Genomic DNA, 22656 nt, shown 5'->3' on the forward strand with positions numbered 1-22656 from the left:
GCGTTTTTATTTCTGTTCGTATTCGTGTTACAAAGTAAAGACACACAATTCGCGTGATCGTCATTCATTTAGGCGAGCAGGCCGCGGTATCCACGAACGCCCGTGAGCGTCGTTTACAGACGTCGAGTCGTCCGTGGCTCCAGCGCTCCGCCGCTCTAACCTCTTCGTCGCGTTTCATTCAAAAGGACGGAAAGTTTACGCGCGTTCGCCTCGGATGCGACGCGCGAGCTGGATGTCCTTCGGCATGATGGTCACCCGCTTGGCGTGAATCGCGCACAAGTTCGTGTCTTCGAACAAGCCGACCAAGTACGCCTCGGACGCCTCTTGAAGCGCCAAAACCGCCGTGGATTGGAAGCGCAAATCCGTCTTGAAGTCTTGCGCGATTTCGCGCACGAGACGTTGGAACGGAAGCTTGCGGATCAAGAGCTCGGTAGACTTTTGGTATTTACTGCGCGAGTCGTACGAATGTTTCCCGGTCAGTCCTCAGCGTCGTCCGAACCTCGCGGCGCGCGAGGCGCGTCTAAAACCCTATCTTCACTGTCGTCACCACGTACCGAATCTCACGAAGCGCGACCGTACCCGGGCGGTAGCGGTGCGGTTTCTTCACCCCTGCGACGTCGCGAACGAGCAATTTCCGATTCGTCAGTCGACGCGTTCTTCGACGCGTCTTCGCCCTCGCCACGCGCGTCGTCGTCGTCGATCGCGCGCCTCCGCGAGGGCACGGGAATTCCGTCGCGTCGCGCGTCGTCGCGTCGTCGCGCACCTCCCGTCGTCGGCGCGGACTTGCGCGCCGCCTTGGTGGCGAGCTGTTTACGCGGCGCCTTGCCACCGGTGGACTTTCTCGCGGTTTGTTTCGTACGCGCCATCGCGGTCGATCGAAACGCGTCGGAGTGACGCCGCGCCCGCGCCGCGGTCTCGGCACCGGGCTGGCCGGGCGAAGGACTGAAGGACTTCTACGCCTTCTTCGCGCGCGCGTACCCTCGACCGACGAGATCGCGCACGCAAAAGTCGACGTGCTCGCCCTGAATCGTCACCATCGCGAGCGTCGCGTCGCCGTCGACGGCGTCGATGGAGCCGCCGACGCCGAGACTTTGCTTAAACTCGGCGCACATCGCGCGCGCCTCGGCGTACAACACGCCGTCGACGATCGTCACCGTCTTCCCGCGTCGTCCAGATTTCGTCGCGCGCACGCGAACGGGTAATTTTCCCTTGTTCGCCATCGCGTCGTCTTCCGCGTCGCCGTCTTCGTCCTCGCGCGCCGTCGCGGGCGCCGTCTTCGCCTTTGCCTCTGGTAACGCTTCGCGGAGCGCCGCGAGCGCGCCGAACGGCGATGCGCGCGGCGCCGTCGCCTCGCGTCCGCGCTCGACGCGCGCGTCGTCGTCGTCCGCGTCCTCGTCTCCCCGCTCGCTCGCGCGCCCGCGTCGTTTCGCGCGCGCGACGTTTCGTCGTCGTCGTCGTCTTCGTCGTTCGGTTTCCGGAACCACCGCGCGCGCCGTCGTCGCGGCGCGCGCCGTCGTCGTCGCGACGCCGAGGCGCGGCATGCCTTCCCTCGCGCGTCCGCCGTCGCCCGCGTCGTTTCGCGCGCGCGCGTGCGGCGTCGAGCGTCGTCGTCGTCGTCGGTCCGGTCGTTACGCCGGTCGACGGTCGACACACGACGACGCGCCGGCGCTCGATGCAGGCGACGACGACGCGCGCGCGGGCGACGCCGCGATGCGGACGATCGACGACCGGAGGACGCGCGCGCGTCGACGCGCGCGCGTCGACGCGACGCGACGGCGCGGCGCGCGCGGGGGCGACGGCGCGCGCGCGGGTGTTTTTGAGCGGGACGACGACGACGACGACGACGACGGATGGTGCGCGCGCGAGGCGACGGATGGTGCGCGCGCGAGGGAAAATTTCGGAAGACGATCAAGATGAAGACGACGGCGACGAAGAAGCGGGCGCGGGCGGCGTGGAGGGGTGGCACGGGGCGTACAAACTTTGGAAACCAAAACCGAGGGGGGGCGTCGCGGACGCGGAGGCGGCGAAGCGATTGAAAGTGCGAGAGCTGTTGCTCAGTCGCGACCCGGGTTTGAACCAGACGTTGATATCGTCCGGAACGAGCATATCGCAGTTGTTCGATCAGGATAAGTGGGAGCGTCATCGCATGGTGGATCGATTCGTGGTCGATTTGGTGTCGATTCCCCAGAGCACGGTGTTCTTGCGCTTGTTCAGACCGTGCGCGGTGCTGGCGGCGTACACCGCCGTGGTCGTGGCATTTCCGAGCGTGTTGAAGTACGCGTGCGCGTATTTCAATTTGGCGTTACCGTTTCCGAACTTTGCCATGCAGTCTTTGACGCTGCCGGCGTCGGCGCACTCGTTACTGGGCACGCTGTGCGGTTTGGTACTCGTGTTCCGAACAAACTCTAGCTATGCCCGCTTCGTAGACGGACGCACGGCGTGGGGGTCGCTCATCAAGCACGCGCGTGATGTGGCGCGCTTGGCGATATACATTCCCGACAAGAATCTGCAGAGACGGTTGCTAGAACTGACAACGGCGTACGCGTACGTGCTGAAGACGCGTTTGAGAAGCGGACGCACTCGGTCCGATCCCACGGATCCCACGGCGTTCCGAGACATTCCCGACGAAGCCGTCCGTCGATGCGTCACCGACCCCGCGCTCGCGGATGAGGTCTTAGCTTCCGCGAAGACGGGAAATCGGTGCTTGTACACGCTCATGCTCATCTCGAAGACGCTCAAGCTGGCGCTCGAGAAGGGGGCGCCGAGAGAAATTCATTGGAAGATTGAAGAGGCCGTGAGCGGTATGGGCTTATCTGGAGGTATTTGCGAGCGCATTGTCGCCACGCCGATCCCCCTGAGCTTCTCGCGTCACTCGGCACGATCGCTCATCATTTGGCTCATCACGCTCCCGTTCGTGCTCGTCCCGAGCATGTCTTGGATGTCCGTGCCCACCATCTTCACCTTGGCCTATCTCATCCTAGGCATCGACGAGATCGGGATCCAAATCGAAGAACCGTTCGCCACCTTACCCCTCACGCCGCTGTGCGCCACGATCGAGCGCGACATGTCCATCGTCATCGCCGATATCTTCGCGAGCGACGACGCCGATCGCGTCGCTCGCGACGTCGTCGCCGGCGACGTCGTCGCGCGGTGACGCACCACGCGTCCGTTCGCATCGCGCGCGCGCGCGTGTAACACAGTTTCGAGCGCATCACACCGTTTCGACCACCCCCCGCGCGCGTCGTCGTCTCCCTGATCCTTTTTCTTCCCGTCGGTTCGCGAATCCCGGCACCCCTCTTGAAACGGATTCCCCGAAAATCCACCGCGCCTCCACATCGCGTCGCGCTCGTCGACTCGATGTCGCACCTCGAGCGCGCGCACGACGCGCGCGCGACCGCAGACACCGACGACGGCCGACGCGCGTCCTCTGATCCGAGTCCGTCGACGCAGAGCGCGTGGAAACGCACCATCGCGTCGTGCGAGGTGCGATTTCCGTTGACGCCGTACAAGTCGCAGGTGCAAGTGATGAGCGCGGTCGTTCGAGCGGCGCGCCGAGGAACGTGCGCGCTCGTGGAGTCGCCGACGGGGAGCGGGAAGACGCTCGCGCTGCTGTGCGCGGCGCTGGCGTGGAGCGAGAGCGAGAGCGAACGCAGGGAAGACGTGGGCGTGGACGACGACGAAGACGGGGAGGAGGACGAAGCGCGCAAACGCGAGACGAAGAGAATCGGAAACGGTAAACCACCAAAGATTTATTACGCCACGCGCACGCACGCGCAGATCGCACAAATAGTCGGTGAATTGTCGAGGACGGCGTATAAGCCGCACACCGTGGTGTTGGCGTCGAGGGAGCATTATTGCGTGAATAAGAGCGCGAGAAAGGGCGGAGACGTCAACGCGGAGTGTCGAAGGTTGATGGATGCCGGCGCCGCGGGTGGGGACGGGAAAGGGTGTTTTTATAGCGGACAAGGGGCGAGTAAGTTGGCGTCGTTGGCGAAAAACCATCCCGACGCGCTGGATATCGAGGATTTGGTGAAGATGGGGACGTCGAAGAAGGGATGCCCGTACTTTGCGTCGAAAATCATGGCGGAGAGCGCGGAATTAATTTTCTGCCCGTACAACTATCTCTTGGATCCGCGCACGCGTTCGGCCATGGACATCGATATCGAAGGTTCACTCATCATTTTCGATGAGGCGCACAACATCGAGGACACCGCGCGCGAGGCGGCGAGTGAGGAAATAATTTTAGACGACGTCGCGAACGCCATCGATCGTCTGAGCGAGATGCGGCGGCGCGCGACGGCAAACGTGAGCGAGTGCGAATTGGTGTTGAGGAGCATGAAGGGCGTTTACGATTGGTTCATTGGATTTTGCGACGAAAAAAGCCCAAGTTACGGTCTGAAGCAAGCGCAAGAAGCGTTATCGGCGATGGTTCGAGGGGAGCAGATTTTACAAACGTTGGCGGAAGCCGGGCTGACTGAAGAGAGCGTTTTAGAAGTCATGCGAGCGCTCGGCGTCATCACCAAGTATAATCAAGAGAACAAAGATCCGAAAGAGCGCGTCGCGGGCAGCGTTTTCAACACCTGTGAAAAAGTGCTGAATCCTATCAAGTTTTTGCTCTCGCGAGGCGAAGTCACCGCGCGCGATTACAAAATCGTCTTCACAAAGACGCGCGAAAGCGATCGAGTCGTTTCGACGCAACGAGTGAACTCTGAATTGAATAGATTACCCGTGGAAGAACTGGTGAAGATTAACTTTTGGGCACTGAATCCAGCGCTGGCTTTCAGAGAGCTCGTGAGCGAAAACGGCGGCGCGCGTTCAGTCGTGCTCACGTCTGGTACTCTCGCGCCGCTCAATTCGTTCGCGAGCGAGCTCGGCGTACCGTTTCCCATCCGCATGGAAGCCCCGCACTGCGTGGATATGGATCGTCAGGTCTGGGGCGGCATCGTCGCCGCCGGTCCGAGCAACATAGCTTTGAATGCCGGTTACAAGTCTCGCGGCGATACTAGTTTTCAAGACGAACTCGGCGCGTGTTTGCGAGACGTCGCGAAAGTCACCCCTCACGGCTTGCTCATGTTCTTCCCATCGTACAGTCTTTTGGAAACCATCGTTCGACGATGGCGCGAAACGGGACTGCTGCGCGCGATAGAGCAGGCGAGCGGCAAGAAGATTTTTCAAGAACCGGGTAAATCATGCTCGTACGGTAAAAAACCGGTGACGCTTGAGACGGTGTTGGAAAAGTACTATTCCGCGGTGGCGACGAGCGTCAAGGCAGCAAAACATCCGTACGCTCCGGCTCCAGCGAACGCCAAATGTCGAGGTGCCATTCTCTTCGCCGTGTGTAGAGGCAAGATTAGTGAAGGTATTGACTTCGCCGACGCTAACGCGCGGGCGGTGATCTGTGTTGGGATTCCGTATCCAAACATCAAAGACGCGCTCGTCGCGGCGAAGCGAAGTTACAACGAAGAAGGAGCGCATCGAGGTTTGCTGAGTGGCTCGAAATGGTACGATCAGCAGGCTTTTCGGGCGCTCAATCAAGCCGTCGGTCGATGCCTGCGGCATCGTCACGATCACGGCGCAATCATGCTCGTCGATTCGCGTTTCAACAACAGCAACATCCAGGCGCTGCCGAAATGGTTACGTCCCGCCATGCAGAAGAGCGCGTCTCGCTTTGGCGACCAAGTGAAAAGCTTGGAAAATTTCTTCGTTTCGCACGCCGAGAATCCACCGAGCGATGACGCTCCAGCGAGCAAGACAGGCGACCAACGGAAGAATAGCAAACGAGCGAGAGTGTCCATCGTCGCGACGTCTCCTCGAAAGGCGATGCGTAATACGCCAATCACGAGCTTCTTTCAAAAGGCGTCGACGAGCAACGCGACTCATTCAGATCCTCTCATGCGCGACATCGAGCAGCCATCGAAAAAGACAAAGGATGACCAAATCGGTGACTACGAGGCGCCAGTGTTCACGGACGACGACGAGCTTGACGTCGACATTGACGCGCTCATGGCGGACAACCATGAGTTATCGCCAGAGGCGAATGTCGCGCAAGTTCTCGACGGTGTCGAGTGGGAGGATTGGGAAGACGACGACGATCTAATGGCGCAAGCCGTGCAAGCGACACAAACCGCGCACACGATGAGTAAGGTAGAGAGCACGACACCGACTGAACAAGTCCTGGATGTCGTCTCGCCTCTCAAGCAACGCGCGAAGAAAGTCTGCGGCGACGACTCCGTCTGCGCCAAGTGTGGAAACACTCGCTATTCGCAGATTGACACCGAAAATGATGATCGAATCGCGCTTCAATCTCAATATTTGGATTGTGTTCTGCAAACCAAGGCGAATGACATCCATGAATTCGCCGTGGTCGAGATGCGCGGCGGTTGTTGCGCCTCGCCGCCGTCGGAGACGGTTGAATTCGACCGCGACTTGCGCGTCGCCTTCAGTCGAGTGAACTCCTGCGATGGCGATCGATTGATCGGATTACGAGTGGAAGCAACGAATGCGATGTATGCACACTTGTGCGATCGCGTCTTGCTCCGGCAACACGACGCCCGCGCGTAGGATAGATGACGTGATGTGTGATTCCAAAAAAGCCTCCACGAAACTCGGCACCACCCGGCGCGTCACAATTCGACGCACGACGCGCACGGCACCCCGTTCGCCGACGCCGCGAAGAACGCAAGCCGACGACACGCACGCGCGACACGTCTCCATGACCGCCACCACCCGCACCGCCCGCGCCGCGACGCCTAAAGTCGAGGAGAAAGTCGCGACGACGCGCAAAGTCGTCATTTCCGAGAAGGATGCCGAGACGACGACGACGACGGATGTCACGGCGACGACACCGGTCACGCCCGCGGTCGCGGTCGAGGACAGCGCGGTGAAGATCTCACGCGCGACGTCTCAAGAGCCCGAAGACGTCGAGGCGGAGATCGAACCGAACGCGAAACGCACCAAGGTTGACTCGAGCGCGCAAAACGATTCCGATTTCGAATCGCCGGAGGACGCCGGCGCGTTCGTCGATTCCCAGGAAGACGGTGATTGGCAGCCCGAAGGGTCGGCGTCGGAGTGATGAAATGTGATACACGTTGTTTGAATGATCTCGAGTTCGCACGCGCGGTGACGTTCGCGCGTCTTCGATGGCCAGCGGCGAAATGTTTGATTGGTATCGTCGATCGCGCGAAGCGCCGATGTGAATTCTCGCCGCACGAATGATTTTATGAATAACTCTATGTACTATGCGATGCTTCACGCGCGCGCGTCGACTATTTCGCCTTGGCGTGCGACGACGTCACGCGTAAGGCGACGTCGATGTATCTATCGACCGTTCGCGTCAACGCGAAGATGCCACCCATCGTCGCCAACGTCTTGGTGAGAAAATACACGATGCTCTTCGAAGTCACCGTTATGTTCACGGCGATGGCGGATAAGTCGTAAATAAAGAACAACTGCGGCAACGCACCCCAATGTGGAGTTTCGATGAAATGTTCCGTGACGCTGTATTGATTCGTTCGCGTGCGCACGGTCCAAGGTATGAAACCGAAGAGCGCTCGCGTCGAAGAGTACGTCGTCGGCACGACTTTCATAAAGTACTTGTAAATCCCGCTCTTCGTCTCCATCCGCCGCACTCCGTTCATCGGATTCACCGCCCCCGGAAACTCGGCCCCGAAAGTGAACGTTTTCACCGCGTGCCGCATGTCGATCTCCCACGGTTCGTCGTAAATCTCTTTCAAAAACTCATAACTCTCCGGCCCCGTCGACGCGCGCAGCGTCCCCGCCACGCGCCGCGCCTCCAATTCCCCGTGCAATCGGCACCCCTCCACGTCCGCCTTCGCCTCCCGCACCTCGTGCGCGTGTTCGGGTCGTCGCTGAAACAACACCAATCCTCCTAAATCCACCCCTCCCGCGCTCTCGTACTCCCCGATCGCGCGTCCGCTCGCGTCCAACCGCGTCTTGAGCAACAGTCCTCGCGCGTCCACCTCGTGTTTCCCGCTCTCATCGTACGCGTCCACGTACAGCAACTGGCACGGCATTCGCGGGAACGTCACGTCTATCTCTATTCGCAGCGTCGCGTTCCTCGCGTCGTCCACGCCGTGCGTCTTCGCGCGCGTCGGCGTGAGAAAATCTGTTATCTCAACCAGCGCGAGCGCGCACGCGAGGACGACGCCGACGACGGAGACGCACGCGCCCGCGCGCGTTCGCTTCGTCAGGTGCGGCGCCGCGCGCGCGAACGCGTCGACGCGCGCGACCGCGGGGAACCATCGCATCGCGGCGTCGCGACGTGACGACAGACCGACGGACCGACCCAGCCATCCATCATGCATTCATTCATTCATTCATTCATTCGCATCGATCGATCGCGCCGATCGATCGATCGATCCGCAGTCGTCGACGCGTCGCGCGGTCGATGCTCGCGTCGCTCGCGTCGCGCGCCGCGCCGTCGCGTCTCGCGATTCCGTCGCGCGCCGCGCGAACGCGCGCGTCGACCGCGCCCGCGCGACGTCCGCGCGCGCGTTCGCGATTTCGATTCCGACGCGTCGTCGCCATGGCGTCGTCGCCGTTCGCGTCGGACGCGCCGCCCGAGGGGTACGCGATGGCGGATCAGGTGAAACGATTCGCGAAGGCGAAGGCGGAGTGCGTCGAGCGCGTGATGAACATCGACGCGGTGTACGACGGGACGTACCTGGCGGGGAAGCGCGTGCTCGTGACGGGGGCGAATCGCGGCGTCGGGCTGGCGCTGTGCGAGGAGCTGACGCGGCGAGGCGCGGAGGTGGTGGCGACGTGTCGAAGGACGAGCGAGGCGCTGATGGCGCTGAAACCGAAGGAGGTGATCGAGGACGTGGACGTGACGGACGCGGCGAGCTGCGAACGCATGGCGAAGGCGGTGGGCGGGACGCTGGACATCGTCGTCAACAACGCGGGATACTTTTACGAACCCGTGGAGAAGGTGACGGATGGGTCGATGGCGTTCGACGAGGAGTTGAAGATGATCGATATCTGCGCCGTCGGACCGCTGCGCGTGTCGAACGCGCTGTATAACGCGGGTAAGATCACCAAGGGCGGGAAGATCGCCATGGTGACCTCGCAAGGAGGGTCGGTGACGTGGCGAGAGGTGCAAAATCCGAGCGGCGGCGACTACGGGCATCACATGTCGAAAGCCGCCGCGAACATGGGGGCGAAATTGTTGGCGCAAGAGCTCAAGCACGAGGGGATCATGGTGCAAGTGCTCCACCCGGGGTTCAACAAGACGGACATGACGGCCAAGTACGCAAAGATTTGGGAAGTCGAAGGCGCGGTCGATCCCGCCGTCGGCGCCAAGCGCGTGCTGCACGAAATCAGCTTGATGACGCCGGAACACAACGGCATGTTCATCAACTGCGAGGACGGCTTACAAATCCCGTGGTGAGCGAGCGCGACGTAACATTCATCAATTCTTCTCCTCCTTCTTTTAATTACAACAATGATTTCCTGACTAATAATACATCTCTCTCGACACCGGCGCGGCGTTAGTCGGTTAGAACTCGGGTTGTTCGCCCAAGCGATGACACGGCGCGTCGCGGGTTCCACATCCCTTCGCACACGAGTTATAACACGGCGCCGCGAATGCGGCGTCATTTATGTCCGGCTTTACACCGAATGTCATCACGCAACTCCCATCTTCGTGATTCGGATCGAGCCGAGCGTCGACGCCGAACGCTTCCTTGAAGAAGCGCTGCGTCGGAATTTTGCAAAAGTTCGCGCAACTCGCTGAACACCCACTTTGCTCTAAATATCGGCACTTACGCAGCTTCACTTGCGCCATGACCCCATCGCTTTCCCTCGGCATCACTTCGCACGGTCCCACGAGCCAGGCGAAGGCCTCGCGAGTGATGTACGCGTTCATCTCGTCCACCCACGGCGCCGGCTTTATCATTTTTTTAAACAAAAACCGCACAGGTGCGGGTATGATGGACAAAAGCGCTCGCGTCACCGCCGCGCGCTGTTCGACCACCGTTCGTCCGTCCGCCAGCGCGTCCGCGAGCGCGACGAGCCGCTCGAATCCGCGCTTCTCGTTCGCGCTCGCGCTCGCCTCCTCGCCCACCACCGCCGCGAGCTTTGCGTTAAACAACGAGATCGCCAACGCGTCCAGCGCCCCGTCCGCGTACGTCGTGCTTCGGGGATCGATGACGCCATCTTTATTCGTCGTCGCGCTCGGCGAATACGTCGCGCTCGAGCCTCTGCCGATGCCGAACCGCACGACTTCCACTTCCGTCGAACCGGTGCTGTCGGACGACGCGCGCGGCCGCGCGTGCCGCGCGTGTCGCGACGAGGGCGACGCGAATCGCGTCGCGCGCGTGTAGTGTGCGCGGACGTCGCGCGCGAGCATGAGGACGCGCGCGCGAGTGAAGCAGCCGCCGACGAACGCTGTTACAACAGTCGCGCGAGCGCGCGAAACGCGAGCGAAAATAACGCTCGCTCGCTCGCTCGCGCGGAATACATACGACTAAGTAATGACGCAGCAACAACTCGGGGCGTCGTCCCTCGCTCTCGGATGTCGCACGTCGTCATCAGAACTATCGCTATCGTCCTCGTACTCGTACAATCCCGCGTTCGCGCCCGCGCCCTGGCTCGGCAAACGCGCAAACATCCCACCTTCCCCTTCCTCGCTCTCGCTCGGCGTGTACTCAATCGTCATCTCCAACGGCCGTTTACGCCGATTTTCATCCCTTCCGCTCGTCGACGGGTCGTTTCGCTCCTCTTCGTCGCGCGGCGCGTCCTCGCTCGCCTCGTCCTGCCATCGAATGTGCGCCACCCGATCGCGACGCCGCCTTCCCGTCGACGATCGCCGCGCCCCATCGCTCGCCACTTCACTCGTCGTCGCTTCCGTCGTCGGCATCGTCGTCATCTCCACCGCCGTCGCTTTCGTCGACGTCGTTTTCACGAATCGCGTCTTCACCGCGGACAATCCGCGTCGCGCATTCTTTTCGTTCGTCGCGGTGTTCGCGCGCGCGATCGAGTCTCGCGAGCGCAGCCCCATTCCAGGCGTTACCGCGCGCGTTTCCGCGCGTCTCGACGGACGCGCGCGGCGGTGTGGCGACGCGACCGCGCGACGACCGCGCGACGCGTCGAATCGAATCGACGCGCGCCGCGCGCGGCAGAGCGCGTCGCGACGCGCGACGCGCGATGCCGCCGCGCCTCGACGCGAACGCGCTCGCGACGCTCGCGCGGTGCGCTCGTTCGCGCGCGCGACGCGTCAAGGCGCGATTCGACGCGCGTTTCGCGGTCGACGAGCGGGACGTCGACGGCGTCGTGCGCGAGGTGTTTCCGGGACCGTTGCTCGCGTGGCCGCCCAAGGAGGGCGTGGACGTCGAGCGCGCGCGCGCGGAAGTGAGGCGGGGGGAAGTCGACGCGCGCGCGGCGCTGGAGGCGTGGACGCGACGGACGGGAGGGCGCGCGAGGGACGGGACGGAACCGTCGCGGGACGAGCGCGACTGGTAGCGAGACATTTTAATTAAAATCCATGTACAGCGATAGCGATGATAGAAGAGAGTGCGAGAGTGCAATTTTTAGAGAATGTTACGTCGTCGGCACAGACGGTAGAGCCAGGCGGACATGCCGATGCACGAACTGATCAACAGCGCGGTGCACAGGTAAAACGCCTTGACGCTCGATTCGAACGTCGACGTCAAGTTCATACCGAAAATACCAGTCACGACGGCGCCGATCGCGGCGGCAAAGCTCGCGATGGAGAGCATGAGCTCGATTTTGCTCACCTCGAGACGTCGAGCCGATAGCGTGACGGAGATGGACTCGTCGAGATCTCTCGTGTTTTCGAGCAACGCCTCGGTGGCTCCGTGCACCGCTTCCGTTTGCTGCACGTAATACTCGAGCAAGTTTTCGACTTCCTCCTGTTCTTCCGCCTTGGCCTCGCCCGTGGCTTTGGAAGAAAGCGTCATGCGCTCGATGTCATCTTCGTCGTCTAAAGTTTCCAGCAACTCGTCTCGAACCGCGGACGCGCGCGATTCGAGCTGCACGAGCGCCTGCTTCATGAAGCGCATCTCGTCAAACGTAGTCTTCTCGATCCCGGTTTGAAGCTTGCGCTCGAGCGCGCGGTACCTTCGCGCGCAGTGTTCGAGTCTATTTTCGAGTTGCGCACACGTCTCTTGCAGCGCAGCCTCGACCATCGTGAGCTCGAAGGGCAAAACGTCCATGCCGTCGCTGCTGGACTGCGTCGACGCGTTGTTCTGTCTTTGCGTCCACGCCTCGAGAAAGTTCATCGACATCATCGTGTCCGGTTCCAACAACAGCGCGTGTTCGGCGCAGATGATGATACGCACACCCAAATTCACCAACACCGAATCCTCGCGAACGATCACCGCGGGCGTATTCGTCGTCTGCCCGAGCGTCGGGTCGATGCGTCTCAAATCGCGCGGCGACAAATCCGTGTCCCTCAACAGTTGCCTGCGCGTCATGATTTGCTTGTACGGCACGCGCTGTCCCGCGGCATCGATGCGATACACCGCATAGGGCTTCGATAAATAATGCCCCGCGTGTCGTTCGTGCCTCGATGACCCCTCTCGCACGCGTTGCGCGCCCTCCGCCGCGTCCCCGACCCCATTCGCCCCGTTCGCGTTCGACTGAATCTTCTTATCCTCCTCGAACAACCACGCCGAAACGTCCTGCGACATCGCCGGATTACTTTCAACGTTTTTTTCGCTCTCACTCCTCGACGCTTCGGAATCGCTCACCGCGTTCGACCGCGCGTTTCGTCCCCGCGCGCGTCGTCTCGCCAACGTCAGCGCCAACGCCGGCGCGCGCGCGAGCGCCCCCCCCATCGTCCCCCATCGCGCGATTTCCTCCCTCCCGCGCGTCGACGACGTCGAGCACGCGTCCACGCCTCCATCCGCGCCGCCGTCTCTCACCGCGCGCGTCTCTCTCGCGCGCGCACCGCTCGCGCGTTTCAGCGCGTCGCGCGATTCGCGCGCGGCGATTCCGCGTGCGTCGCCCTCTCGCGTCTTCGCGCGTCGATTCGCGCGCGCTCGCGCGACGCATCGCGCGCGCGTCCGCGTCACTCGCGCTGAAACGCGCGCGCTCGCGCGCGTCGTCGTCGTCGTCGTCGCCATCGTGTGCGGGCGCGCGCGCGCGTCGCGCGATTCGGCGCGTCGTCGGCAGCCATCTTTTTATACGACGCGCGCGTCGCATAGAAACGGTGTTTGAGACTATATAGAAGCACTCGGACCGATGAAACCATCACGATAGTGTTTGCGTGTTGATTCGCACCACGCGCGCGAATTCAAACGCGACAGCCGCGGCGCGTCGGCGCGTCACGTCGGCGCGCGCGCGAATCGCGAGCGATGGAGGCGGCGATGGCGAAACTGGAGACGGCGAAGACGGCGCTGCGCGGCGCGAGCGGGCCGGACGACGGCGATCGCGCGATCGAACTCGCGGGCGAGGCGCTGGAAAAGTTTATGGAGATCGCGAACGACGCGGACGCGGACGAGGCGAGCGTGCGACGGGAGACGGCGCGCGCGCACTTTGTGTACGGAGAGGCGCTGTTTCGAGGCGCGCAGGCGCAAAACACGGTGTTCGGGGAACAGGTGCGGGCGAACGCGGAGGCGAGCGGGACGAGGCTGGAGGACGCGCCCGAGGACGAAGACGTGGGCGAGGAAGACGAGGAAGAAGGAGCGGGCGCGACGGAGGGCGAGAAGAACGGTAAGGAAGCCGCGGATGACGAGGACGAGGGCGAGGAGGATGAGGAAGAGTCTGATATGGAGTTGGCGTGGAAGATGTTGGAGACGGCGCGCGTGATGTTTGAAGAGGACGCGAACGCGGCGTTGGAATTGGCGGATGTTTTAGAGACGATCGGGGAGTTGAACATGGAACAGTCGCAATTTGATACGGCGTTGTCGGATTACAAGTCGGCGTTGAAGCTCTTGGAAGAAAACTTGGAAGCGACGGATAGGCGTTTGGCGAGCGCGCTGTATTCGATTTCCATCGCTAATCAAATGATGGAGGCGAATGACGACGCGCTCGCGGCGAACACGCGCGCGATCGAAATCTGTGACGCGCGAATCGCGGAGCTCAAAGCTGGGACGGCGCGCGTGAGCAAGGGTGCGCGCGAGAACGCGGATGAAGTCGTCTCGCCCGAGGCTGCCATCGCCGAGTTGGAGCAAATAATGGGCGTGGCGTCCGATTTGAAGGAGCGCCAACTCGAGCTGAAAGAGCTCGTCAGTGCGGACAACTCCACGCGCGAAGCTCTCCGACAGGCGTTCAAGGCGATCGGCGGTGCAGCGCCCCCGGGTGCGTCGGAGCCGGAGGAGAGCGCCGGTTTCGCCGCTCCGACGCTTACGTCGAGCGTTCCCGTGCAAGCGGCGCCTGTTCGCCGCGTATTACCCGCGCCTGTTCGCCGCGTCGAGGTCGCACCGCTTCAAGAAGCGCCGGCGAAGCGCGTGGAGCCGCAGCAAACGTCCGCGCCCGCTGCCGCTCCAGAGGCGAAGAAGATGAAACCGACGCCCGTGGACAAAGCCGCGTTGATTGGTGCGACTGCTCCCAAGGACGCCGAACCAAACGGATGCCCGCAGCAGTAGTGCAGTAGTTGATCGAGTTCGCTACTAGTGTAATCGTCATGAATTAAAACAACCATGCTGTTAGCACCTACTGTGCCCTAAGCTATCTGAAGAATATAGTCGTCATCGCAAAGACGGCGATGCCCACGGCGACGCTCGTCGCCATCGTCGCGTTTGTCACGCTATTAGCACCTACTGTGCCGAGCAAACTGGTGTTTCGGGGCTTGATATCTAACGTCGCGACGAGCGGGAAGTGATCGCTCACGCTTGAAGTGACGAGGTCGTGGCGAATCGCCGCGCTGACGACTTCGATGTCCGCTCGAGACGTCAAAATGTAGTCTAATTTTGCCTTAGACGACCCGCTTTGCCACGTGTACCGACTGACTTGCGCGATTCGCCCACCAACCTCCTCTAACTCGTCCACGCCGTCGTCGTTGAAATCGCGCAATCGTTTCAGCACCTTGCTCGTCGGCGAGTTGTTTCCCGCGTCGACGTGGCGATCGGAATAATCGTTCAAATCCCCGGCGACGATGACGGCGTCTCCGGCGTCGTATCGCGCTTGCGCGATCGCCCGCAACACCTCAACCTGCGCTTCTCGCTGCGCACAGCTACTCGGCTGCGTCGGATTAGCTTTCAAGTGCGCCCCGATGACGCTGACGTATCGACCGCTCACGGATATCCGCGTCCAAAAATGTTTCGACACGCCGCTCTCCTTACTTCCCGAGTACGCGCACGACGACTGCGACGCGTCCCAGGTCGCTCGATTTTCCGTCCGCACAAGATTTGAGCTGAAATCGATTTTGGTCAGCATTCCAACCTCCTGCTGCGTCGCGCTATCCGTTCCGTCGACCATCCCGCGCGCGTACGCGGGCGAAGCGTTCGCCGCGCGCGCCAGCGTCTCGCACGTCTCATTCTCCACGATCACCACGCAATCCGCGTCGACCGCCTGCACGACCGCGCGCACGGCGTCCGCGTGCGCCGACGCCGCGGCCGCGTCCCCGTTCGCGTACGGCGACGCCGCCACGTCGTTCACGCCGTCGAACAACCACTTCGCGTTCCAAGTCGCAAACGTCAAAGTCGTCGCGCTGGGCGACGCGCGACGATCGCTCGCGACGATCGGCGCGGCGTGACACGTCGTGGCGCTCGCGAACGATGTCTGGACGAGCGCGACGAGCGCGACGAGCGCGACGCGCGCCGCGCGGCGCGACATTCGTCACGTTTTGAGGTTTACTTAACGACCTCACATTAAGTAAACCGACCTCACATTCAAGCGCGGTGGTGCGCCGTCCATCGCCGCGTCCAAGCGAGGCGCGCGTAGGAGAGAGCTAGACGTCGCACTCGTGCGCGCGCGCCGCTCGAATCACCGCGAAAGACGACGCGCGCGCGGCGCGAGGGGAGGGATGGCGATGGAAATCGCACTGCCGCTCACGAACGAATGGGTGCGGAAACTCGCGACGGCGATGGAAGCGAACACGCACTGCAGCGTGCCGCGAAGGATATCTAAAATTCTATCCGCCACCGAGGTTGAAAAGCTGTTCACCGCGGTCGCGCGAGTGCTGAAACGGGAGAAAACTTTGGTGCGCGTGAGGGGCGACGGCGACGACGATTTTGACGAAGTCGTCGTGGTGGGCGATACCCACGGACAGTATCACGACGTCTTGAAACTTTTCGAGCTCGCGGGCGAGCCCGAAAAGAAGAAAATGTTCGTGTTTAATGGTGATTTCGTCGATCGCGGGGCCTGGGGAGTGGAAGTGTTGTTGTTGTTGTTGGCGCGCAAGGCGCTCGCGCCGGAGCGCGTAATTTTACTCAGAGGGAACCACGAGACGGAATTTTGCACGGAGTGCTACGGATTTGAGCGTGAGTTGAGCGTCAAATACGGGAAAACCGCAGGACGGCGGTTGTATCCAATGTTTTTAGAGTTGTGCGCGGCGTTGCCGTTAGCTTGCAAGGTGGGGGACGCCACGTTGATTTTACACGGCGGATTGTTTCGAAGCGCGTCGTTGTCGAAGAGGGAGGCGGCGACGAACCCGAAATTAGGGACATTGGCAGAATTAGAGAAGGCATCAAAAGGCGGCGCGGATCCAATCGGTGAAGGCCGCTCAATGATTGCGGGAGACGTATTGTGGAGCGACCCCATTCCTGAAGATGGTTTGCACCACAACGAAAACCGGGGCATCGGCATTCAATTCGGGCCAGCGCAAACACTCGAATTCTTGCGCAACGAAAATTTAAAGCTAATTATTCGTTCACACGAAGGTCCGGATGCGAGACATGATCGACCGGAGATGCCGAGCATCATGAGCGGTTTTTGCGTCGATCACGACTTTGGCGAAGACGGGAAATTGTGCACGCTGTTCAGCGCGCCCAACTACCCGCAGTTTATCGAAGTCGATGACTTGCGCCACAACAACCTCGCATCGTTCGTCACGCTGAGCCGCGCGACGAACTTTTGCGATCCAGTGCCGACGTCGTTCGATGCCGTGCCTCGACCGCCGAGTCAGTGTTATTACGAGTTAGATTTAAATGGAAGCGATGCGGAGGGGCCCGAGAGCGACATTCGTCCCCACGAGCCTCTGCACATCGACGTCGGCGAGGGCGACGAGGGCGCAAGATGGAAAGAGGATGAACTCTCGCACAAGCTCACCTTAGATCGCGACCAAACGTGATGTCAAATAATACTCTTTAGTTCCACCAACCACACTTCACACTTCGTCTCGCGCGTGGTCGCATACATGCCGCGCGCCGCCGCCGCGACGTCCGAGCACGCAAAACGTCATCGCGTCGACGGTAACGCGCAGTCCTCGTCGGCGTCTCCGGACAACGACGAAGAGCTGGAAACTTTGGTGTGGAAGGTGTACCGGGCGCACCGCGATAAAGCGGCGAAATCGACGTCGCTGCGCGGCGAGGACGTCGTAGACGGCGACGAGGGGATACGCACTAGCGCTGTGTCCGTTGTCGAGCGAGCGTTGCGCGCGCCAGTGGACGCGTTGACGAATTTGTGAGGGAGGTGCTCGTGGAGAGCCGAACCAGGCGGCGAGGCGCGCGATGTCAACGGTTTCCCGTCCACACACGCAGCAGCGAAAGGTTTCGCGACGGCGACGGGTGATTCGACGGTTCGTCGCGCTGATCGCGGTTGCGTTCGTGTCGGCTACGGTGTTTGAGGGGGTGGTATTGTGGACGCACAAAGCGTTCGCGGCGCCTTGGACGTCTGCGGCGGCGTTCGCGGAGGAGTGGGCGGACATGCCGTTGAAGTGCCAACGACGGTTAGCAGGATCGTTGCCAGTAGACATGCCCACGCGGTCACGCTCGAGAACGTACGTTGAGATGGGCCGAACGGCGCGTGAACGCGGAATCGAGGTGTTTGGCGCGAGAGACGGGAGGAGCGCGGCGACGCAAGGTTTGAGGCTCGACGATATGTTTAAGATCGGCGTAGATGGAAAGATTTCCCCCAACCTAATGGTTCTCGAGGTACCGGTGCGTGCGATCGTGATTCCGTTTCCCGTGGGTGCCGTCAGTCAAATCCTACACCAAGGCACGGTGAAGCATCTGCGAAGGTTCGGCTTCGTGGATGAAACCAATGTGTACTTGCAGAACCCGGAAATGTTCCATTTCAGCGTATTTCACGCGTCGCATCATCTAGAAGAACACGCGGTGAGTGAGGTGGGCTTCCGGGAAGAGGTAAGTGCGATCAGGTCCGTGACGCGCAAGTTTTGTCCGATTCGCGCCGTGCTGGAGCGCGTGACAGTGACTAGCGGAGGCGTCGTCGTCGCCGGTTGGAACGTTGAACGCACGTCGTTGGGCGAACCGAGCGACTTACGCGCGAGACTTCGCGAAGTGCTACCACGAGCACCGACGAAGCAGCTCGTCAGCGACGCTTTCATTCTTCACACCACCCTCGCGCGTTTGGTGCGACCACCTGACGGCACTGTCGCTGAGACGCTTGCCGACGCCATGTCGCGCGATTTGACGGACGAGTTCTGCGGTTTAGAGCTCACCCTCGACCGAGCGTGGTTCGTGAGCGAGCATCATAAGCTCGCCTTAGCGTTGAAAGGAGCCGTCGATAAGTTAGACATGCCGTTCGATTGTCATAGCAGTGGTTAGCTAGAAGTGCACCTCCCCGAGAGCGACAAAGTAATGGTCCCTGATTTCGTTGTTTTGACGCCAAAAGGAAACGTATAAGTTGATTTTGGGGTATGGAAGGTCAGTCAGATTATGATACGAATACAGTCCAGAAGAAGAAACTTTACGAGGAGTTTGATCTCGAACTCATCGATGTATGGCCAGCCAACCTCGATGATTTAGACGCCTATCAAGAAAACTGGCACAATACCGCGTTAGGACCGCGTTTTGAGCACATAGTCGCGATGAACTGTGCGGCGCTCCGTAAGAAATATACAAAGGCACTGTCATCAGGAAGCGACGACTTTCCCGTCTTTGTCACAATGTCTTTGTTACAACTACTGGCAGCAGTGGGCGCAGGGCTCTCGGTGTGGCTCTTGGCGTGGCTCCTGGCGTGGGGTATGCGACTAGTGATAAGGCGTGCTCGGACAAAGCATAGGAGAATGGGGTGGCGGAGACTCGAAGATGAGTTGGACACACAAATATAGATGGGTGACGTGGCACAGTCGCGCGACATAGAATAACGATATTCTATATCTGCTTAATATTCTGCTTAAGATCTCGGCACTTTCGCTTAAGATCTCTTCAGAATGGAATCTCTGAACGCAAGGCGTGGATGTACATTGAACCATGAACGAGGCGGGACGCTTTTTTGGATTACAAGTGTAGGTCTACTTTTACGTTTCGCGGACTCCGCTTGAGTCGGCCGATGTCACCATGTCAGGTGCTTCGAGTGCACTAGAGACGTGACCGCCGATACACAGGACGTCGAGCTCGGCGTGCCTGATTTCTTACTGGAAAAAGTACAGTTATTACAAAAGTTGTGTGGTGATTTTTTAGTTTCCGCTTTATATGTTTCGCTTGGCTGTTCCCTGATGATGCCGTTTAGGCGCGTTTGTGGTGACACCCTAGCTCTATCCTCGCTTTTCTGTATTTCATCAACTACGCAAAAGACACTCAGGCCGGAGTATACCAATATAACGGAGAATTTGCGGCCATCACTGGCCTTCTTGCTCGAAAAGGGCGGCGTCGATGAGAAGCGCGGAACCGATGAGCGTCGATCGCATCGCCCTGTTCGACTTATCGGGCCAGTTGACGCTGTAAACGTTCTTCTTGAAACAACACTCATTTTTGAACCCTGCCCAGAGGTCGGTGATGGCCGCTTCGCCGCCGTCGTGCGCCTCCATGGTCTCTGGGTCGCGAATGTAAAACGGCACACGGAAGCACTTGCCCTTGACGCCATCGAATTTACACTGCACGCAGCATCCACCGAAACACGTATTCGGGCGAATCATGTACATGAGATTGTTCTGCGCGTCGAGTACTTTAAACTTGGGAACGAACAAGTGTAGGTCGCACATGTACTGCGTTCGCCCGAGCTTCGTGCCATTCGCGTCGAAGCTATCCATGTAAGGCAAACAGCAGCACATCGGACACCGCACGGCCCCGTCTTCGCTGCAACCTACAATGACATTCTGTCCGCACGTCTGATTCTTACGATGCGTCAATACCGACTTACTATCGGGTGCCGTGCCGTGCTCGTCCTCCCACTCACGCCGATCCAACGTGCGATACGTGGTTGCCCGGCACCCAGGCGCCCAGCAGCTCCACGCGCGACCGCAATACCCGGCGTCTTCCTGAATCCAAAACTCCCCCTCTTGGAGCTGGTCGAAATCGATCTCCGCGCCTCTCGGGACTTGATGCGCAATCGTCCAATGGATGTTCGGCTGGCACACGAAGCAGCGACAACACTCGTTGGTCTTTTGCTTGAGAAGGATCCCGTTCGAGTCGAGATGTTCGTCGAACGCGGACATTTGTTGCGCCGGAGGGGCAACGCATGCCATAGGAGAGGGTGCCATCTCTATTGGAACGACTCGCGTTGTGACGGCGACGACGACGCGATCTGCCCGCACGCAATTTAGGGTAAATCTGACGATAACTTTGCCCAAATTATCGTCAAAATTAAGGTCTGTCAATAACTTTTACTCGTCAATCCTTGAGTTAATTAGAGGGGGTCGAAGTTATGAAAAAGTTATGAAAATTGACTCTTAGTCGTTTACGCATAACTCGGGGCATAAAGTTATCAAAACGCTTTACTCTTAGTCCAATAACGATAACTTTGCCATTAAAGTCGTAGTTATCGTCAAAGTTATCTACGTTAGTCGGCCTTAGAAAACAAAAGACATCTTTGATTAAAAGTCTTCTCTACAGTCCTTGTCCCGTTATCGTCAAAGCCATCCCTTGTAACTGCGTCAATGCTTCGTGTAGTCGCAGTTGCGCTTTGATTTTCAACTGGATTCTACGCAATGCGTTGTCCACAGCCGAACTCGCGCCGACGTCGCCACCGTACAAGTCGACGATTCGGTTCGCAATGTTCACCATCTGCGCCGTGTGGCGCGGCTTGGAGATATTTTTCTCTATATACTCCAAAATCGGAAGCAGCGACTGGTCGTCGCGGTTGGCGAGTGCCTTCTGAAGCCCCCCTCTTCGACCGACTTCTTCTATGACTGCGGCGACAACTTCCGCCCTACCCACGTGCAACGCCGCGTCCAGGGCGTCTCCGTATCTAAATTGTTTCAACATTCGATCGTGCGCGGCCAAGTGCACACGTCGTCGACGAAGCACTCGCGTGGCGTCTGCCGCCGCTTTAGAGTTTTGACCTCGAATAAAGTACCGCCAATGACTCGCATCCAGTCGTCGAGGTTTCTTCACCGTGAAGCCCTTCTTTTTACTTCGAACGCCTTGATACCCCGAAGGGTCGTCACTGTTACGAGGTTTCGTTCGTCTGCGAACGCTCAATACTTTATTGGCTAGTCCAGTGGCAAGGCAGTTCGCGTCTGGCGAGAGCGAGCACGTCAGCACGGGTCCAGGGTACTTGATCGAGTGCGTCACGGTGAAAGTGTCGAGTTCGTGAATCTTGACGAAGCCGTCCAAGGAGCCGGTGATCATGCGAGGCGCGTTTGATTCGAGCGCGCTTTCGCTACCGATCTCATATCCAGATGCGAACGATGGCGGGCCCGCGTCCGGGTGCACGTGCACGGTGGTGATGGTCTTCTGGTGACTGCGCAACCGACGAAGCAACCGGCCGCCGCCGATGGCGTCCCACACGCACACGTCCTCGCCACCGACGGAGACGAGCAAGTTTCCGTTGGGATACCACGCGACATCTTCCACGGGCGAACCATGATCGAGCGTCATCACCGCCTCGCGTCCTTGTCTAGCGTCCCAAATTTTCACCGTGTGGTCGTACGACCCGCTCGCCCACATCTCTTGAGAAACCGTACTCCGCTCGAGCGCTCGAACGTAATCCGTGTGCCCATCGTGCCTTCGCACGCAATTCCCAGTGGAAATATCCCATATTCGCACCGTCGCGTCGTCGCTCGCCGACCCTAAGTGCAGCTTATCCGCGCTCCATCGCACCGCGCGAACCGCCGCGGAGTGCGTCGTAAACTTTCTCAAAACCGCTCGCGACCCGCAATCAAACAACTGCACCACCCCAGCCTGTCCTCCGACCGCCAGCGCCTTCCCATCGTCTCTCAGCACACCACTGTACGCCACGTCCTTAAATCGCGCGAACGTCCTCAATTTTCTCGCTCCGCTCGGCGCGTACAGCGTCACCCTCGCCCCGCTCGTCGCCGCCAACGCGCCGCGTTCGCCCCCCGACGACCCCGCGCCTCCGTACGACACGCTCGTCACCGCGTTCACCTGTTCGCTCAGCGCGGTGGATTTATATTCTCGCCAGTACCTTCCCTCGCCCGTCTCTCGCTTCGCTCGCGCGGCGTAGCGTTTGATTGGAAGTTTTCGGTACTCGCCCAAACCGGCGGCGAAGAATCCTCCCGCGTCGCCGCGCGCGTTGTGCTCGCGCGCGTCCATGTTCGCGCCTCGCGATCGATCGCGCGCCTTCGCGTCGACGCTCGCGCGCGCGCACCGTCGCGAGGTCGCGCTCGACGCTCGCGCGCGCGCGTCGCTCTCTGGGGCGGCGGCGGCGGCG

The 22656-nt window shown here is 60.3% G+C and overlaps 15 protein-coding genes across 15 annotated transcripts; 6 read left to right on the top strand and 9 right to left on the bottom strand.

Moving 5' to 3' along the window:
* Nucleotides 1-8: 8 nt before the first annotated feature.
* On the bottom strand, nt 9-1575 carry HTR3503 (predicted protein). The gene is made up of 3 exons (XM_001419222.1): nt 764-1575; nt 555-609; nt 9-448 (listed from the first exon to the last, which is right to left on the bottom strand). The coding sequence occupies exons 1-3, from the start codon at nt 864-866 to the stop codon at nt 196-198; spliced, it is 411 nt and encodes a 136-aa protein (XP_001419259.1). The 5' UTR covers nt 867-1575; the 3' UTR covers nt 9-195.
* Nucleotides 1576-1876: 301 nt separating this feature from the next.
* OSTLU_87902 (predicted protein) lies at nt 1877-3154 on the top strand (the record flags this gene model as incomplete). The annotated part of the gene is made up of 1 exon (XM_001419013.1): nt 1877-3154. A coding segment is annotated over one exon (1278 nt), but the record flags the coding sequence as incomplete, so codon positions are not given.
* A 203-nt stretch (nt 3155-3357) lies between these two features.
* OSTLU_32894 (predicted protein) lies at nt 3358-6561 on the top strand (the record flags this gene model as incomplete). The annotated part of the gene is made up of 1 exon (XM_001419014.1): nt 3358-6561. One exon carries the CDS (start codon nt 3358-3360, stop codon nt 6559-6561), a length of 3204 nt encoding a protein of 1067 aa, XP_001419051.1.
* Nucleotides 6562-7310: 749 nt separating this feature from the next.
* On the bottom strand, nt 7311-8240 carry OSTLU_4637 (predicted protein; the record flags this gene model as incomplete). The annotated part of the gene is made up of 1 exon (XM_001419223.1): nt 7311-8240. A coding segment is annotated over one exon (930 nt), but the record flags the coding sequence as incomplete, so codon positions are not given.
* A 443-nt stretch (nt 8241-8683) lies between these two features.
* OSTLU_10348 (predicted protein) lies at nt 8684-9262 on the top strand (the record flags this gene model as incomplete). The annotated part of the gene is made up of 1 exon (XM_001419015.1): nt 8684-9262. A coding segment is annotated over one exon (579 nt), but the record flags the coding sequence as incomplete, so codon positions are not given.
* Nucleotides 9263-9589: 327 nt separating this feature from the next.
* On the bottom strand, nt 9590-10150 carry OSTLU_7025 (predicted protein; the record flags this gene model as incomplete). Its single annotated transcript, XM_001419224.1, has 1 exon — nt 9590-10150. A coding segment is annotated over one exon (561 nt), but the record flags the coding sequence as incomplete, so codon positions are not given.
* A 333-nt stretch (nt 10151-10483) lies between these two features.
* OSTLU_32898 (predicted protein) lies at nt 10484-10675 on the bottom strand (the record flags this gene model as incomplete). Its single annotated transcript, XM_001419225.1, has 1 exon — nt 10484-10675. The coding sequence occupies one exon, from the start codon at nt 10673-10675 to the stop codon at nt 10484-10486; it is 192 nt and encodes a 63-aa protein (XP_001419262.1).
* Nucleotides 10676-11546: 871 nt separating this feature from the next.
* On the bottom strand, nt 11547-12668 carry OSTLU_32899 (MIT family transporter: magnesium/cobalt ion; the record flags this gene model as incomplete). Its single annotated transcript, XM_001419226.1, has 1 exon — nt 11547-12668. One exon carries the CDS (start codon nt 12666-12668, stop codon nt 11547-11549), a length of 1122 nt encoding a protein of 373 aa, XP_001419263.1.
* Nucleotides 12669-13346: 678 nt separating this feature from the next.
* OSTLU_16330 (predicted protein) lies at nt 13347-14567 on the top strand (the record flags this gene model as incomplete). Its single annotated transcript, XM_001419016.1, has 1 exon — nt 13347-14567. One exon carries the CDS (start codon nt 13347-13349, stop codon nt 14565-14567), a length of 1221 nt encoding a protein of 406 aa, XP_001419053.1.
* An 82-nt stretch (nt 14568-14649) lies between these two features.
* Nucleotides 14650-15399, bottom strand: OSTLU_32901 (predicted protein; the record flags this gene model as incomplete). Its single annotated transcript, XM_001419227.1, has 1 exon — nt 14650-15399. One exon carries the CDS (start codon nt 15397-15399, stop codon nt 14650-14652), a length of 750 nt encoding a protein of 249 aa, XP_001419264.1.
* A 547-nt stretch (nt 15400-15946) lies between these two features.
* Nucleotides 15947-17212, top strand: OSTLU_16331 (predicted protein; the record flags this gene model as incomplete). Its single annotated transcript, XM_001419017.1, has 1 exon — nt 15947-17212. The coding sequence occupies one exon, from the start codon at nt 15947-15949 to the stop codon at nt 17210-17212; it is 1266 nt and encodes a 421-aa protein (XP_001419054.1).
* Nucleotides 17213-17870: 658 nt separating this feature from the next.
* Nucleotides 17871-18647, top strand: OSTLU_42775 (predicted protein; the record flags this gene model as incomplete). The annotated part of the gene is made up of 1 exon (XM_001419018.1): nt 17871-18647. One exon carries the CDS (start codon nt 17871-17873, stop codon nt 18645-18647), a length of 777 nt encoding a protein of 258 aa, XP_001419055.1.
* Nucleotides 18648-18855: 208 nt separating this feature from the next.
* OSTLU_32904 (predicted protein) lies at nt 18856-19182 on the bottom strand (the record flags this gene model as incomplete). The annotated part of the gene is made up of 1 exon (XM_001419228.1): nt 18856-19182. One exon carries the CDS (start codon nt 19180-19182, stop codon nt 18856-18858), a length of 327 nt encoding a protein of 108 aa, XP_001419265.1.
* A 481-nt stretch (nt 19183-19663) lies between these two features.
* OSTLU_16333 (predicted protein) lies at nt 19664-20524 on the bottom strand (the record flags this gene model as incomplete). Its single annotated transcript, XM_001419229.1, has 1 exon — nt 19664-20524. One exon carries the CDS (start codon nt 20522-20524, stop codon nt 19664-19666), a length of 861 nt encoding a protein of 286 aa, XP_001419266.1.
* Nucleotides 20525-20888: 364 nt separating this feature from the next.
* Nucleotides 20889-22481, bottom strand: OSTLU_2239 (predicted protein; the record flags this gene model as incomplete). The annotated part of the gene is made up of 2 exons (XM_001419230.1): nt 20889-21653; nt 21705-22481. Coding segments are annotated over 2 exons (1542 nt in total), but the record flags the coding sequence as incomplete, so codon positions are not given.
* Nucleotides 22482-22656: the final 175 nt, after the last annotated feature.

Source organism: Ostreococcus lucimarinus, chromosome 8, assembly GCF_000092065.1.
Source record: "Ostreococcus lucimarinus CCE9901 chromosome 8, complete sequence".
Classification (NCBI taxonomy): Eukaryota; Viridiplantae; Chlorophyta; class Mamiellophyceae; order Mamiellales; family Bathycoccaceae; genus Ostreococcus; species Ostreococcus sp. 'lucimarinus'.

Bases quoted from the DNA above. Each gene is read 5' to 3' on its own strand.
- HTR3503 (XM_001419222.1), bottom strand. From the start codon at position 866: ATGGCGCGTACGAAACAAACCGCGAGAAAGTCCACCGGTGGCAAGGCG. The intron at 610-763 runs GTGCGCGACGAC...GCGACGTCGCAG, and splicing joins GTCCGCGCCGACGACGGGAG to GGGTGAAGAAACCGCACCGC. The intron at 449-554 runs GTACGTGGTGAC...CGACTCGCGCAG, and splicing joins GTCGCGCTTCGTGAGATTCG to TAAATACCAAAAGTCTACCG.